The 17,199-nt window shown below is 49.1% G+C and overlaps 1 protein-coding gene across 3 annotated transcripts in view; it reads right to left on the bottom strand.

The window, feature by feature from the left end:
* Window positions 1-17,199, bottom strand: part of LOC119167895 (retinol dehydrogenase 12) — a 159,527-nt gene that overhangs the window by 139,503 nt on the left and 2,825 nt on the right. For all 3 annotated transcript variants that reach the window (XM_075867259.1, XM_075867261.1, XM_075867260.1), the window contains exon 2: window positions 7,803-7,992. In XM_075867259.1, coding sequence (XP_075723374.1) covers window positions 7,803-7,992 — 190 coding nt within the window. The remainder of the gene's footprint in view (window positions 1-7,802; window positions 7,993-17,199) is intronic.

Below are 17,199 nucleotides of genomic sequence, written 5' to 3'. Positions count from 1 at the left end.
TTGATTGATTGGTTTGATTGGTGACATATTGTATGCAACTATTGTGGAGTGTGCATTTCTGTGTTTTGTTTTCGATCTGCCATTATTGAGAATATAATTTGTTTGTTTATCAACTCTCGGCTCTGACTTGTTCTTTGGGCCACAGCCGGCGTCCGCTGGCGCGCCAAAAAGGACCACTTCAAAATTGTCCACGCTTTCGTGGTGCGGTTCGGGGGGCCGATACTTCGGCTCTTGGAATTAGCCCGGCGATCGCCTCCCTAATAAACGGGACAGGTGTGACAACTGGAGAAGGGGAGAGGGGAAAGAAAGTTATGGATGAGAAGAAAAAAAGTCACTTTCTGGGCCGACGCGTTACAGCTTCACATCACAAACGATGAAACAGACCGCGGTGTCTTTTGAGAAAACGTAACAGCGCTTTCTTTGCCTTTCGCAATTGGGATGGGCAGTGCCATGCATCCCAACACTTTCTCGACCATGGAATCACTTCTGTCCAGTTGATTTAGAACACTGCGCAGTGCTTATTAGTGAAATACGAGAACAAACGGACGGCCAATTAATATCAGTAGTCATCCGAATATTCGCAAAAGAAGAGGCACAAGCTTAGAGAAGAAACAAGCAAGCGTTGTTGCGACCGGGGTTTCCAGACACCGGAGGTCCGGGATGAAGTTGTCGAGGCAGGAGGAAGAGAGACTTGAAGAGGGTTTATTTACAATATATACATTGCGAACTCCCTACACGGTGAGCCCTCAAACGTGGCAGGCCTCTACATGACTCCTAACATAGCGCTCCATGGTGCTTGGTTCTACATGGTTCTGCTCGGTTCTGCTCTGTTCTGCCTGGTTCTCTTCTCGAAAAAAAGCACACCGAATGAGCCGTGGGGGCTCATTATAAAGGGTCTGTCCTCCCCAGATCCCTAGATCGGGGACCGCGTACAGAGGGCACCGTCCAACCACGGATCACACATTACCCGCGAGGGTGACGAGCACGCACGGTCCACGTGAACGTTCAAAATTGAAGCGTGGTCACTGCACGGCCATGTGGCACGAACGTGGCTCCTCCTCGTCAAGGGGTGTCGCTGGGCGAGGGGTCTGAAGTTGATGACTGCATCCATCGAAAGGGCCGCCGTAAACAAGCTTCAAATGGTCGCCGAACGACTCGTTCAATTAGCGGGACGATTTCCGGCCGCCGCCGCCGCCGTCATCTTCCAAAGAAGAAGCTGCACTTGTGGTCTCCCGAACTGCTCACGGTGTCGTGGCGGCAAGACGCCGCACCCTCCGGCCAGGGGGGAACAATACATGGCGGACACAGGCCGCCAACCCGTTTGGCGACTAAAAAGGAACATCAAAAGGAACGCCGATCCATTGTCAGACCTGGCGCCGGTCCTAACAGTAGGCAGCCGGTCGTTCGGTTTGGTTTGAAGATTAAAGGAGCGCCGCTCCCTCTTCAGCTCCGGCGCCGGTCACAACAGCTCGTCCGCCGGCGGGAGAAGCGACCTGAGGGTGACCAGCTGCACAGGTTGCTCGAAGTGTCGCTGTGTAGTGCTGTCTTCCAGGCCACTGCTGATGACGCTCAGCCAAGGACTCTTTCCCTCTCGTTCCTTGTGGCTCCCCTCTGGGAAAAGCATTCATACACACCACCACAGGCACGGGAGAGCACCCTGCCCGCACTGAGACACGTCGAGTCCGACAAATTATCCAAAAGCAACCTTACTTAAGCAGTATTACCAAACACAAAGCAGCAATCGGGACGTTTCTCTGAGGTTTCACCAAAACTCCTAATCCCGATCCGATAATAATCTTCCCATCAAACTGCTTTCAAGAAAACTAATTGTCAAGTGATGCGCTCACCGTGGCATACCCGAGTGCCTGCGTGAGTAATCCGCCGTAACCCACCAGGTATCATACTCATAAAATGAAGCATTTTACTTCACGCTATCTTTTAGTTCCCGAAATTTAGTGCCGCCAAAGCCAGTCGTCAATTCCTCTTGAGAAGACGAAAGCATAACTGCCGTGCTGCACCTGCATTAGGAACCTCTTTATTATACATCCGCAAACGCACATCACAGTGCGCCTGCCTGGAGGAGATACCACCTAACCGTTCCCTTGCTGTTGCCACTTTCACAAAGCATACATATAAACTCACGAGCTAGCTTTTCTTACACACCGGACACATGCGAACAAAACATTAAATGAACAACAAAAAAAGTTTCGCATGAATCCTGAAAAATCTCGCAAGCAATAACTTTGCGTCTCTACGCTCAGTCATAATTAGTTCATAACGTTGCTCCTGCTCATTTACACGTATCTACCATGACGCAGGCTCCTATGCGTGTCGTTTATGCAATCGCACAACGCTTACCTTAGCTAAACGTACAACGCCCAAGAAATGAACAAAACCAAAAAAATGTGTTACCTAAACACTATTTGGTAGACGAGATTCTTAAAAAACACATTAAAATCCAAAACAACTTAAACAGTCAAAAGCAAATTTCAAAACAAAATAAATCCACTAATGACCATCGTCAAAAGCTCACGGATGTCTACTCCTTTTTGGGACTAACGCGCGGTGTCGCGTCCTGTGGGTCTTTTTAGGCGAACGGGAAATGGAACAATGGCAAAACCCATTCGCTTCGCCTCCGACCCCCGCAAAGCTCTGCGCTGACAACCTGCGTTCTTACTCTCGCTGAGTACCTCGCACTCCCGCAGTCCATCAAACATGCCGTCGATAGAGCGACGAAAGGGTCTGCCTTTCTACCCAACGTGCTTTTTTTTTTTCGTTTTGTCCGGCGGCTCGGACGCATACAAACCAACTCCGGTGCCGATGACAAACGCCTAATTCTGTACGCTCTAATGCGTGTCACTATCCTTCCAATAGATCTATACAACGCATATAGGCTACCAAAATGATAGAGCGCTAACGAAAACAAAGTACAAACGAGTTATTTACAAAATCACAAAAACAAACAAAATGTTCCTTTCAACAGTCCCGAGTCGACGTTTTCCGAGAGGCTAACAGCTGTTCGCAACAACTCTGAGTCGAACTCGCGGTGGTCGCGCCCGGAACGATTTTCTCGAGAAGCGGGGTCTACAACACGCGTCAATCGCCCTGCTACCGAACCCCGCGACGTTCCTCGAAGCCGACTTGCTGTCGCTTCCTGCCCCTCGAAAACCACCGACTCTTTTGCCCCGCACCCCGTCCAATGCACCGCGAGAACAACGGAAGGGTCTCTTGCCCCTCGACCACTTACGCACACAATGCGCTTCTCTTTTCTTTGTTCTCTGGCCGCTTGGACGCTTGCGATACGGCAACTTTCTTGAAATTTCGCTCCGCCATTTGAATACATTCCTCAAACGCGTCGCGATTTTTGCCTGCCTGTTTTTACGGCGCTTTCTCCGTTTTGCACGTCTCTTGGTGCCGTCTACGGAGCCTTTCGCCCATCTCTGATGCTCACCAGCACCCACATGCTCATCTGATTTTTCGCGCGGACTGTCTGGATAATTGCCTAGCAATCTATCCTTCAAACACTGCCGCGTACGATGCGCTTTTCTTTTCCGGCGGTTCGGACGCATACGATACAGACCCGTCAGAGATGACAACGGCACTTTTCTCGCGATTTTACCACGTCGTTTGAAACCCTTACTCAAACGCGTTGTGCTCATCTCGAGCTTTGCCTTTTTGTTGCCCTTCGGACGCTTTCTCCCCTGTGCACGCTTCTTTGTGCGGACCTGGGAGCCTTTCGTCCTACTCTGACGTTCTTCATCACCGATATGCTCCTCCGCCATCTCGCGCGCCCAGTCCTGATGATTGCCTATCAGTTCATCGTTAGACCGCGGCCGCGTAGATTGCGCACTTCTGTTCCTTACTCTCCGGCCGCTCAGACGCATGCGATTTAAGCCAGTCAGAGAAGACAACGGGCCTTTTCTCGCAAATCCGCCACGCCGTTTGAAGGTCCTCGTTAAACGCGCCGCGCTGATCGCGAGCCTTGCCGCGCTTCTGTTTTTCGGACGCTTTCTCCGTTTGGCACATTCCTTGGTGCCAAACCTGGAGCCTTTCGTCCGCCTCTGACGCTCATCAACATGGTCTACAGGGCTGCAAGGTTCGATGGAACACTCTGTTAATCTTAACTTCGTTTCCACCACCACGGAACCCTCACACCCTGCTGTGACCGCGAGCTCTTTTCCCTCAGAATGGGTTAAAACCTGTTCCATTCCCTTACAGGCACTAGCCTTCTCTTTGGCCTCAAACGGCACCGCCGCTATATCTACAGATATCAGACCCGCAGCACTCTCTTCGGCCCTAAACGGCACCGCTGCTGAAACGCACCGTTCGTGCGGTACATCTGCAAATTTCTGACCTGTAGCCCTCTCTTCGGCCTTAATCGGCACCGCCGCTACGTCGCACCGTTCGTGCACTTCATCTACAGATGTCTGACCTGTAGCCTTCGCTTCGGTCTCAAATGGCACCGCCGCTACATCGCACCGTTCGTGCGCTACATCTATGGATTGACCACTCTGCTGCAATGCCACCAATTCACAATTAAGCCTTTCTATCTCTTCATCTAATTCCTGCATCCTTTTTATATGTTCTTCATGCCTGCGCTCAGCTTCCAATTCCTCCTGGCGCCATCTTTCCTTTCTTTGCGCCCTTTGTACTTCCTCCTCCTGGTCCAATAAGTACATATTCCCGAAGTGCTCGATTTCCTCATTGTCACTATTGCTTTCGAGAATCACTTCGCGGAGTTTAGAAGCAGGCATATCATCATTAAAATCTAGCTCCAGATCCCAACACAGGTTCAGCAGGTCCTCTCTTGTCAATCTCGTAAGATCCATGGCGACTACTTTGCTTTGGCTCAGCTGTGACAAAACACAAACCCACCAGCGTTTCAATTCTGGGTCTAGAGAAATTGAAGCCTGGCAAATCTCACAGCGGAGACCACAAGCTTAAGCACCCAAGTAGCACTACGTGGCCAACATCCCTCTCTACTTTTTCTTGTTAATTTTTCACTCCTGCTTTTTACAACATCCTAAAATTTAACCCGCAACGTACCCTTAGAAATTTTGAAACATTACCACTTGTTCCTATTGAATCATCTAAGCTTTCCTGCTTTAGCGTACTTGCTCAGATAATCATCCAGTGCTGCCTTGTGCTGAGATAACAACCACAGTGGCCAGGCAGTTGTTGGTTATATCTATCTTTTAACGAATCTAGGCCAAAAGACTCGATATATCTCAAGCACAAAGCCAGGCACTCACCCCATTACGTGCGGTGGTGGTACGCTGCTTCGATCCCGCCGAGTTCCAGGGCTTTCGGCTGGCTTCCGGTACATGTCGCTCTCCGTCGCAGACTCGTATCCCACCGCTGCCAACCAGCTGTTGCGACCGGGGTTTCCAGACACCGGAGGTCCGGGATGAAGTTGTCGAGGCAGGAGGAAGAGAGACTTGAAGAGGGTTTATTTACAATATATACATTGCGAACTCCCTACACGGTGAGCCCTCAAACGTGGCAGGCCTCTACATGACTCCTAACATAGCGCTCCATGGTGCTTGGTTCTACATGGTTCTGCTCGGTTCTGCTCTGTTCTGCCTGGTTCTCTTCTCGAAAAAAAGCACACCGAATGAGCCGTGGGGGCTCATTATAAAGGGTCTGTCCTCCCCAGATCCCTAGATCGGGGACCGCGTACAGAGGGCACCGTCCAACCACGGATCACACATTACCCGCGAGGGTGACGAGCACGCACGGTCCACGTGAACGTTCAAAATTGAAGCGTGGTCACTGCACGGCCATGTGGCACGAACGTGGCTCCTCCTCGTCAAGGGGTGTCGCTGGGCGAGGGGTCTGAAGTTGATGACTGCATCCATCGAAAGGGCCGCCGTAAACAAGCTTCAAATGGTCGCCGAACGACTCGTTCAATTAGCGGGACGATTTCCGGCCGCCGCCGCCGCCGTCATCTTCCAAAGAAGAAGCTGCACTTGTGGTCTCCCGAACTGCTCACGGTGTCGTGGCGGCAAGACGCCGCACCCTCCGGCCAGGGGGGAACAATACATGGCGGACACAGGCCGCCAACCCGTTTGGCGACTAAAAAGGAACATCAAAAGGAACGCCGATCCATTGTCAGACCTGGCGCCGGTCCTAACAGTAGGCAGCCGGTCGTTCGGTTTGGTTTGAAGATTAAAGGAGCGCCGCTCCCTCTTCAGCTCCGGCGCCGGTCACAACAGCGTGTAAAGACGCCCTCTCAAATTTCCAAACCTAAGGGGTTTAGAAATTTCCTCCATGAACCATGGTTCAGACCATGGTCCAAGTACACTTGGACCATGGTTTGCAACACATCTACAGCAAAAAGCGACCACCTTGCTAAAGTACTTCTCAGTTGAAACTTAACTGGATAAGCACTTTGACGAACAGATTTGTGGTGCTGTAACCACAATGATGTACCAATCAGCGTATCGTGGTTACTATAGAAACGTCACTGTGTGGGAGAACGTTCTATTGCAATGTGAACTACTGTAAGAGAACTGCACATTACCATGTTGTTATCGTTTTTTTTCACATTGTTCCGGTTTGATATATGTTTTGTACTTGCTCAATTTGTTTCGAGTAACCACTTTTTTTCTTTTTTTTACGCTACGAAACTCATTAAAATGAAGCTGCCACGATGACATAAACATCAGCTTCTCTACAGGACGCTAGTTCGAACAGAAGAGGTCTTGAAATCATTTATTTTATTAGTGCGTTCTAGAATGCGAGATAATCCGAAATGTCAGTAGGAGTAATTAGCAAAGACTGACCCATATGGCTCAAGTCATACTTTTTTTTTTTTCTAGAAGGTGTCCCAGGGTTTAAATTCTAGGGAAATTCTGTGCAATGTCGCTGAATCAGGTTGCCTATATACGAAAACTTACGACCGCGTTTCTACGCGGATGAACACTCGATGGGCGCAGGTATGACAGAGTCAGAGCGGAATTAATGCCTATGTCGCTTGTCTATGTCATCAAACGGGCACTGAAAATTGACAGTGCATAGATATAGCAGGCTACTGAGACGTTCGCTTAGTGCCAGTATGTTTAAATTACACGTCGAGAGCCATCGCTACCAACCGTTGAAGCCGTGTACACGGTACAGCTTTTCAGTGAACTGGTAATGCGTAGAATCGAATATAGCTTGCAGACACGGTAAGCAAAGTGTTTCAGCTTGTCCGCTGATTACTCGCCGTTTGCGGAATATCGAGTTACTAGCACCATGTACCTGATGGACTCAACGAGATAAGCACCAAGCCAAGTGTTCCATGGGCCACGCTGTAGATGGAATTTTCGGCTGCGGCGTACGTGCAGTATAAATGCAACACGGCGAAAGATGAATTGTTTTTTATCCAGAGGCACAAGCACCACAGTAACGTGTCGCGATTTACGTCCGTTACCCACGCCCTTCGAGAAAGCAATCGTTGACTTTTTTTTTTGTTATGTCAGTTATTGGGACAGTTGGACTTGGTTTTACCTGACGCATCATGCGGCGCTTTCGAAGGAAGATGCTATTTAAAAACACGCAACAGGACGCAGAGGGCGCTGGACACATCTCGTGTGACGCACACACATTGCCGACTCCAACGGAACTTATCTTACAGCGGGCGATGGTACGATAAGTTCCCAATATGACTTGTTTCTCGGAGGATACATAGCCGTACAGAGATACAGGAACACTAAAGTAATGCAGGGATGCAGATAAAGGGATACTACACCGACCCTAAGGCTGCCCCAGAAGGCAATGGGATCTATGTACCGCAGCGGGCAATGATACGGGAAACTCACATGACTGGTGTCTCGGAGGGTGCAGGGTTCGGAGTGTCTTCGTTCCCTCGCAAGAACTCGTCCATGAGATCGTAGTAGCGCCACCTGGGCCGACCAACGTACTTTCCGTAGTAGCGCGAAGCATCGTTCATGCGCTTCAAGTCCTGGTACTTGGTCCTCATGGTGCGGAATTTCTGCGCTGCATGATCACCTGCGTGCGATCCAGCGAGGTGCGTCTTCGTCAAAGAAGCAATGGTTCATGCGAAATTCGTCATTAGAAAAAAGTGTTGAAAACAAGTATACATTTTCCCTGTGCCATAGTCCCTGAAGACTCCTACAAAAACCTTGCTACAATCTAAATGGCAGCACGCATGAACCCACATGGGATAGAGCTTATTTCATTCTTAAACTTATGAAAACAGTCTTCCTGTGATCATAGAGGGCGGTGGTGGCGAGGATTGTGCTGGCCGGAGCTAGCATGGCGTGACGTCACTACAAGCGCTTCAGCATGTCGACAGCGCATGCCCCTATTTACAAAACGCGGGATGCTTATAGCGTTCGTGAAAACTATTACACCGTCGAACCGGCGCGCTCTCTCTATACGTATATACTCTTCACCTCCTGCTTCACTCCCGTAACGAATGCGGCTGTTACGCAATCACACACAAAAACATATAAAGAAGAAAGAGGTGAAGACATAAGGTCACAACACAAAGACCCAAAGACAAGACAGATCACCGGCGCAACTTGAGGCACAAATTAAATCACACACGTATGCAAGCGCACACTTGCGACCGAACTTTCGTTGCATGCAGTTTACCTATATAAGTATGATTGGCAGTGGCTGCGGCGGCTGCATTTCCGATGGAGGCGGAAATGATTGATATGTGGGGTTTAACGTCCCAAAACCACTCTGATTATGAGAGACGCCGTAGTGGAGGGCTCCGGAAATTTAGACCACCTGGGGTTCTTTAACGTGCACCCAAATCTGAGCACACGGGCCTACAACATTTCCGCCTCCATCGGAAATGCAGCCGCCGCAGCCGGGATTCGAACCCGCGCCCTGCGGGTCAGCAGCCGAGTGCCTTAGCCACTAGACCACCGCGGCGGGGCGATGGAGGCGGAAATGTTCTAGGCCCGTGTGCTCAGATTTGGGTGCGCGTTAAAGAACCCCAAGGTGGTCGAAATTTCCGGAGCTCTCCACTACGGCGTCTCTCATAATCATGTGGTGGTTTCGGGACGTTAAACCCCACACATCCATCAATCGATCGGCAGAAACCGTCGCCGAGCATCGGCTCACACTTGCACTCGCCGCACTGGGTGTGGAAAGTGCCCGCTTGTTATTGTTTACTACTAATAAATCACCCACTTATGTGACTGCAAGTTTCGGGTGATGCTGTCGAATGTTAAGATGTTATCTTGAGCCGCTGCTCTGATAGTATAGCGAGGGACATTTGCGAAAGGTACTATACAAGAAAGAAGGGAACTCGTGGCGTTAGCGAATCTTGTTTGTTTGTTGTTGTTTTGCGAGATACCGAGATGGGGTTTATCGATGGCCGTTGTTAAAATGTTGTCTCATGTTGGCTTTTTTTATATTGCCGTGGTGACGAGTTTTGCCAGGTGTATGCTTGTAGGTGGACTGTGTGGAATAAAAGCTATAGTTGCGAGTCTGCGTTTGCCTGTGCGTGTGTGTCTGGGTTTGCGTCTGGGTCATGTTGCGCGGGTTATATATTTTGTGTTAAGATGCACCAACTCACCTAACAATTGCCTGACATCAAGTTGTTCTTAATACTATTAATTATTTTGGGTTTAACGTCCCGAAACCACCATGTGATTATGAAAGACGCCATAGTGGAGGGCTTCAAAAACTTCGACCACCTGCATGGGATTCTTTACCGCGCATCCAAATCTGAGCATACAGGCCTACATACAGCATTTTCGCCTCCATCGACAATGCAGTCGCCGTAGCCGGGATTCGATCCCGAGACCTGCGGGTCAGCAGCCGAGTATACCCTATAGCCACTAGACCACCACGGCGGGGCATCACGTTGTTCTTAAAGGAGCACTGACATCAAGTTTCAAGATCGAGATGTGCCCATCATTCGATCACTTGGTATGCATACGTTTTCTTGGCCAAATTTGAATGGCGTCCATTCCGTCGAAGTTGTTCTATTTCGACGTCAAACAGCGTAGAAAAGCTAAGGGAAAAAAACGGAAAATAGACTGCCCTGCGACATCGACAATACAGTGCTAGGTGTTCGGTGTGATACAATCCACAAATACCATCCTGAATGACGATACGCTAGTAACGATGACGTCGACGATCTCCGAGTGTGTTTGGAGCCGACTTCCGGCCATGGTCTCACTAGTGGCTCTCCTTGCTGTGTTGAAGCGTGCGTGCGATTCATCGTGTCGCATCGACTGATTTGCGTTGTGTGCTTCACTGCGTGTGAGTACGATCATTCAGAGCGACAGTGTGGCCAGAATGTCGGGGAACCACGTAGTGAGAACCTGCACGTCGAGGCGCGGAAGAAGCGGAAAGTGTGTGGCATTTCATGCATTTCCAAGCCACGAACCTGAACACAGCCAGTGGGTTGACATTGTAAACGCCGTTGGACAGAGGGACTGGACGCTTGTAAAGAACAGCCACAGTTGCTCCCTTCACTTTGCGGCGAGCTGCTACAGGGTAAATCCTGCGTTGGCGAACCAGTTGGGTTTCACTGGCAGTATACGAGGCCTCCTCTGGAGGCCAGAGCTATTCCTACCGTATGTCCTAGCTGCTGCAGCTGAAAGCAGCGATTCACTCGCCAAACGTCCACGACATGAGGTGCGTAGTTGGTTCTCCTGAGCTCTGACAGTACGGCCAGCACTGATAAATAAACTGCATTTAACGCGGAGCTTGTCAAGCGAAGATCCTCGCTAATCGCGGCGATACACAACTCCAGGGCGCTGTCATCATCACTTGCCGATGGTGGCCACGACGACGGCGAGGACAACGAAATTGGCGACAGAGGCATGTCTACGCCTTCAGAGACACAGCTTGACTAACTGTACGTGCGTTCCTAGCAGACAAAACGCCAGTGTGACGTCACCATTTTTTAGCTGTGCAGCGGCCTCGACGTGGCCGTGAGGTAGCGCTGCCAGCACTACAATTTGGCGGGCTTTCCAACCATCTTGAACCGCGTTCGATAGCGAATATATTAATCAATATTACAGATACTCATTCGTCACTCAGACGCGCTTTATGTCGCGAATCGCTACTGGGTGGTCGATAGCTATACTCGTTGACGCAAAAATCTTGACAAAGTTATTTTGATGTCAGTGCTCCTTTAAGACAGACAAGGACAAACAAAAAAGAAGATATATAGAGAGAGAAAAAGATGCAGAGAAGGAAAAAGGAGGAGGAAAACAACGCAAAATCACGTAGCATTAGCCAAGTGACATGATAACGCATGAATCACGTAACACTTGTCACGTGACACGTTCCTATAGGGATAACATACGACTCTCATCACATCACATGTTCCCGCCAGTATCACCCAGCACAAGACGCGCGACACCATTTCCGCCGAAGATATCGCGTAACTTTAGTCACGTGACACGTCCCCGCCAAACCTAGTTCGTTTAAACGGGCCCTGCAACACCTTTTGAGCATGGTCAGAAAAAGCTGCCGATCGGTAGTAGAGGCTTCCGACAACACGCGAGCCAAATATCATAACACAGCACGCGGCCTGGAATTAACAATTGTCAAAATCAGCCAAAAGTTGCTTTGTCTTCTCTCGTCAAATACCTTTATATGCCCAGAAATCCAACGTCAACGACCCATCTATCAGCCATTTTTGCATCCACAACTACTCGTGGATGTGAAAATGCTGACACGCGTAAATTTTATGTCAGTGTTCCTTTAGGCATACTTTCAAACCAAATTAAAATACGTTAAGGCAATGTTTGTTACTCAAAATCGGTCAGAAGTGTTCACGTATGCAGGACTGTAAAACAAGGCAAGCATCTCGAGCATCCAATTTTGGCGCTAGGTGTCCATCAGCGTTCACCTAAATCTAAGCCGCGGCCGGTCTGGAGGCGCACAGTCGCTCACCTTTAACTTACTGAATTTCTGTTCGGCTTCTCTTTGCGACGACACCGAAGCATAAGCTGGCCCTGCCTTTTGTTTCATCGGCTCGCTCGAACTTGCTGAGGATCGACCTTCTGTTACTTGACATGGCTCCTTTCTAGCGGGCCCAGAGCGCGATTGGTATCGCTGAAACACAGTAGGCACCGCGCCACGAACAAGTCTTTTAATTCTGTGTACGCTGGTATAGTCACTGAGCAGAAAATGCTTGCTGCAAACGACAGTCGAGGGAGACTTGTCGTTAATCCTGAGATCTTTCCGGGGAATGTTTTCTCGCCACTTCACGCACAGTCCCTCATCAGACGGGAATTGGTGAAACGACACGCCTTCAGTCTTTCCAGACCGCGACGTGCAAAACGGCACACAACAGTACACCATGAGTGCGCTGGGCCAATGCCGCACCAGCACAGCGCCAAGCACACGCTAGCGTCACTTCGCGAAAGCAGCCGGGGATGAAAGCGACGTCGGGAAAACTCACTGCGACCACCAAGCACGGTGCGTCGGCAGCGAGCGCCTCCACGAGTGATGCCACAGGTTCTCTTCGAGCTCCGCGCGCAGCGAAAGAGCCAGGCCGTCCCCACACGCGCTATTACTGTCTACACAGCTTCTTACAGCGGGAAGAAGTAATTAGCACGAGAAAAAAAAAGGGCCGGACACAGCTGCATTACATTGCAAAGTGCATGCGGCGCAAGGCTCGTTGGCACTCGACGTCTCTTTCACCCACGGGTGAGGAGGACAAAGGTTGGCTTGCAACGCCCTCTTGTGGAGCGCGCCGTCATGACCGTATTCAAACAGCGCCGTTAGGTAGCGCCATTGTACTCGCAGCGGCTGCTCCAGCCGTAAAAGATGCCAGCGGTAGCAGCGCGCCTCTCCGAATCGCGACCGGTCGCGCGTCAGTAGCATTTCACTATGGTGTACTGGAATGAAACAGTGTGCCGTCTTCGCAGCGAACAATTAGGAGAACGGTGGTCGCTTTAGCAATGACGCCACTAAAGGGCGCCACGATCGAGTGTTGTGCCAGCGCGCGTAATTTGAATTTGCATTGCAAAACTTTATGCTGTGTTCGAGTAAAATAGTCACATCACACGATTGAAACTTAAAGCATCAGTAAAATTAAAACACATGCAACATATCTGTCTGCAATAATAATATAAATCAATCAGCTCCTGCGTCGTATCAGCTTGCACAATTCCTATTAGAGAACATGGATCCAGGTAGTCTGCTTGCTGAGTGTTTTAACTGCAGAAGGGAGAAAAAAAGCACTTCACTGTTCATGCCATTCATATGTACGCCTACCTAGCTGTCAGAATAATCTAAGTTCTTGCGACAAAACGAACCCTGAGGGAGGTTCGGAAGGATAAGGTGCGAGTTCCACGACCACCTTTCACCAGAGGAGTAAGTAGTGGCGATGTTACAAAAAAAAAAACACTCTATGACTAATATCGTTCGGCTTATTTATACATTTTAAATAACTTTTATATATTTTACGACATTCACGGCAACTGCAACTACACATCTCAGAGGCTTTGTAATTTTAGCTTCTCGATAAGTTACATCAGGGAGCAGGGGGCGACAGATGGCGCCACAGTAGCATGGTGTGCTCCGGAAGCCATGCTTTCGGCGCGAGACGACACACTGCTTCGTTCCAACACACCATAATCTTACGTCCGTCTAAACGTTCTCACCGCTGCTGATATTCGGCATGCCACTAAAATCTCTCCGCGGTTAAGTGCTCTCTAATTCCACACGTTGCATACACAACCGGCGCCAATTATAGTGTGCGTGTGTTGCTTTTCAATTTTCTCCTGAACGCAACAAGGTAACGCGCTGCGGGCAAAGCTCAACTACAGCGGCAACGTGGAGATGACGACGCCGCAGCTTGAAGTTGCACCGAAAAACGCTGTTTCCGCCTCTTCCTGCCGCCGCTCTCATGACTACGGAGAGCAGTGGCCGTGCGCCTGCCGCTCCGCAATGTCCCCATACATCACAGCGTTGCCGTTTAGGTGGTTTCCATCATAGAGTTTCCCAAAGTTAACTAGAGGGCACTCTGGCGCTGCGATCGTTCAGCGACCATGGGAATTATGGGTAGTACACACATTTGCCTAGTCTTCGTACTTGCAGGTGGCGAATCGTACTTGCGGCTTCGTTTATTGCTGTGTTTCAGTTTTGTTTTGAAAGAAAAAAACAAACCCTTTTCAACTTAGTGACTTGATTCAAAACGGTAAGCCTAAAAGAATAAGGTTGTGAAGCGCAAACGGTGAACATTTGCTGATTTATGTTTTCATAAAAAAAACAGCTTCAAGCCACACAAACACACACGGAGCCAAAAGCAGGCCAAAAGTACGAAAATTAGACAAATGTGTGTACTACCCATCATTCCCATGCTCGCTGAAGCGCCGTGTGTTGCAGCTCCCATAGACACTAGCGCCAGAGTTCCTTCTAGTGTATATTGAGAAACTCTGTGGTTTCCATACCCACTCTCTGCCTCCACCAGGCAGTTGCCCCGCCGAACACAGAGACGCGCTTCGCGTTTTCTCCGACAGGCTGCGCTAGATGTATCGAGGCTTCAGGTGAGCCACCTCAATGGGGGCTGCGTCGCTTACAAAGCTGCATTTGCGACAACTCTTCAACTGTTGGCCGTAAGTTTTATACCAGGATATAACCACACATATCACTCCGATTCGAAAGTAAATTTACATTGTCAATATAATTTACTGACCGAAGCCAACAGATGGAAACATAGAGGAAATATATAACTTTTACGAACAGCGATCAGGAGTGTACAGGTGAAAACTAATTTCAAAAACATTTTAGCTCGCGCACAATTGAAATTAACGTGACACAATTGGTGAGGCCGCAGTGATGAACTGGATCAGTCAAAAGGAATTCCATCAAAAAAAGTGAGGGTGGGGTGGAGTTTCACTAAATCGGTTGCCAGAAGACAGCGTCGCATTTGGAGATGGAAGAAGAACTGATGGGTTCTCATTATGCATGTACCATATCAGATGGGTTCACACAGTGACTATTTCAACGTTTACACGTGCTGTCTGGAGCATGGTAATGGAGGTCCGAACAATCCGTCGTGACTCAAATCGTGCCATTCTGAGTGTGCCTCTTTGTTATTCCTCGAATGCATGCTGCTTGTCCCAGTAGCAGACGTAGAACTTTGTGCCCTGCTGTGGGCTCGCAAACGTAAAATGGTCGTGGCAGTTTCCTTTTCAGCATCCTAACGATTTGCTTTCCAGTTTCTTCTTTTGTGAATGACAGGTATCGAGAGTGACGTCATATATCGTGACGTCATTGAGTGACCCGTTATTACTAACAAGCCAAACTAGACGAGGTCTGACTTGTGCGCATACGTTGGCAGTCTATTTATTTCGAAAAGCTTGCTATATCGAAGAGCGGCTTCGTAGCCATCGGTCACAAACTGTCGACCACCATATTACATTCTCGGTAAAACTGATAGGTGGGCGAGTTCATATGTATTCATATTTAAACTTTGTTAGGGGCGAACCTCCTTATAACGACACCCGTTCGTCCCTCGTAGCCGCTGTAGTGTGTAACAAGTATAACATTTTGACCTCCAAGGTGGTGCCGGTGAGAGATTTCCTCTGTGCGTCGTTGAACAATAAAAAATAGTGCTCAATGTACATTGCAATGGCTGCTAAAGGGGAATGGGAGACAGAAGAATTCGGCTTTTAGTTAACGCGCACGCAGCGATCCCCATTAGCAGCCATTGGCAGGTGGTTAAAAGTGGGAAGTAGATACGAAGCGCAAGCCATAAGAAAGTAAAAGCCGAATTCTCCTGCCTCCCATTCCCAATTAGCAATCATTGACGTGTACATTGAGCACTATCTGACAGGAAAAGGTTGCTACGTTATACTCGCTCGGCGTAACCTCCTTGGTTTTAGAAAGGTTTAGCGAGCGTTGGGCCGCTGTGCCATGAATACAGTGAACTAGTATATACCATGAACTCGAGGTGGTTAAAGGTGGCAAGTAGACGCGAAGCGCAAGCCGTAAGAAAGTGTGCGTGTGCCACCTCTAGTTTAGTCCTTGGAATGTCCGCTGGATGGCGGGGCTTCTATATGGGGAATATATGATGAAAACATGCGAGATAATGGTACTTGGAGTGTTGAATAGATGGACGAACGGACACACAGACAGATGCATGGATGGACGCATAAACAGACGCAGGGGCGGATGCATGGACGAACGCAGGGACGGACGCACGAACAGACGCACGCACGGACAGGCGGATGGATGCATGGACGGTCAAACAGACGGACGCATGGACGGACGAAAGCAAGAACGAATGGACGGACGAATGCTTCGCCCCACTCATCATCATTCACTCCGTGGATACGCTGCGATTTTCTCCTCCCTCGCGTTTAGCCGTCTTCGTGGTTTCCACTCGCAACGCTAGCCTCGTTTAGTGCCTGCCACGGTGCACAGTGCCGGGCAGTGTTGCATACATTTTCTGACGGTGCCTAAGCACTAAATTCAAGAAATAAACAAAATAAAGCAAATATCAAGATAAAGAGCAAGTGAATCATGACATTGTGCCATCGAGAGTTTGCTTCGATGATTGCTGTAAAAGTTAAAAAGTAAACGAAAGTGAACATAACAAAGTTTTTAACTAGAGCAGGTTGCTCGGTTCCTGTTGATATGATATCTGCTGTCTACAGACAAGCGAGAGCTGCAATTACCTTGATTATTATAAATATTATCAGCACTGGTGCTGAGACCCACGGGACGGCTTAGAGCTCTCCCATAGTAGAGTACGAAGTGCTCTAAATTGTAAACCAATTTTTTAAACTCAGTTTTGGAACTGTACACGCATATGAGGTCCGTTGACGCTTTCGCAATGGACAGCTCGTTTACAGCATGATTTTGGTCATCAATGTCTCATCAAATGCGAGGCCTAAGGAACGGCTAATGCTCTCCCATAATAAAGTACCTTGTACACTAAATTGTTACCCACTTACTCCACCACCCCCCTCCATACTCTTTGCAGAGCATGTCGTTAGGACGGCTCGATGCTCTCTAATAATTGAGTGCGAAGTACCCGAAATCGGAACACTTTCCTAACACATGGTTCGGACTCACAGTGCAGCAGTGATACAGGAACAGCTCGATTGATTGATATGTGGGGTTTAACGTCCCAAAACCACCGTATGATTATGAGAGACGCCACAGTAGAGGGCTCCGGAAATTTCGACCACCTTGGCTTCTTTAACGCGTACCCAAGTCTGAGCACACGAACCTACAACATTCCCGCCTCCATCGGAA

The sequence above is a fragment of the Rhipicephalus microplus genome, chromosome 6 (assembly GCF_043290135.1).
Source record: "Rhipicephalus microplus isolate Deutch F79 chromosome 6, USDA_Rmic, whole genome shotgun sequence".
NCBI lineage: Eukaryota > Metazoa > Arthropoda > Arachnida > Ixodida > Ixodidae > Rhipicephalus > Rhipicephalus microplus.
The sequence above is the reverse complement of the archived record's forward strand: the minus strand, read 5'-3'. Positions and strand labels throughout refer to the sequence as shown.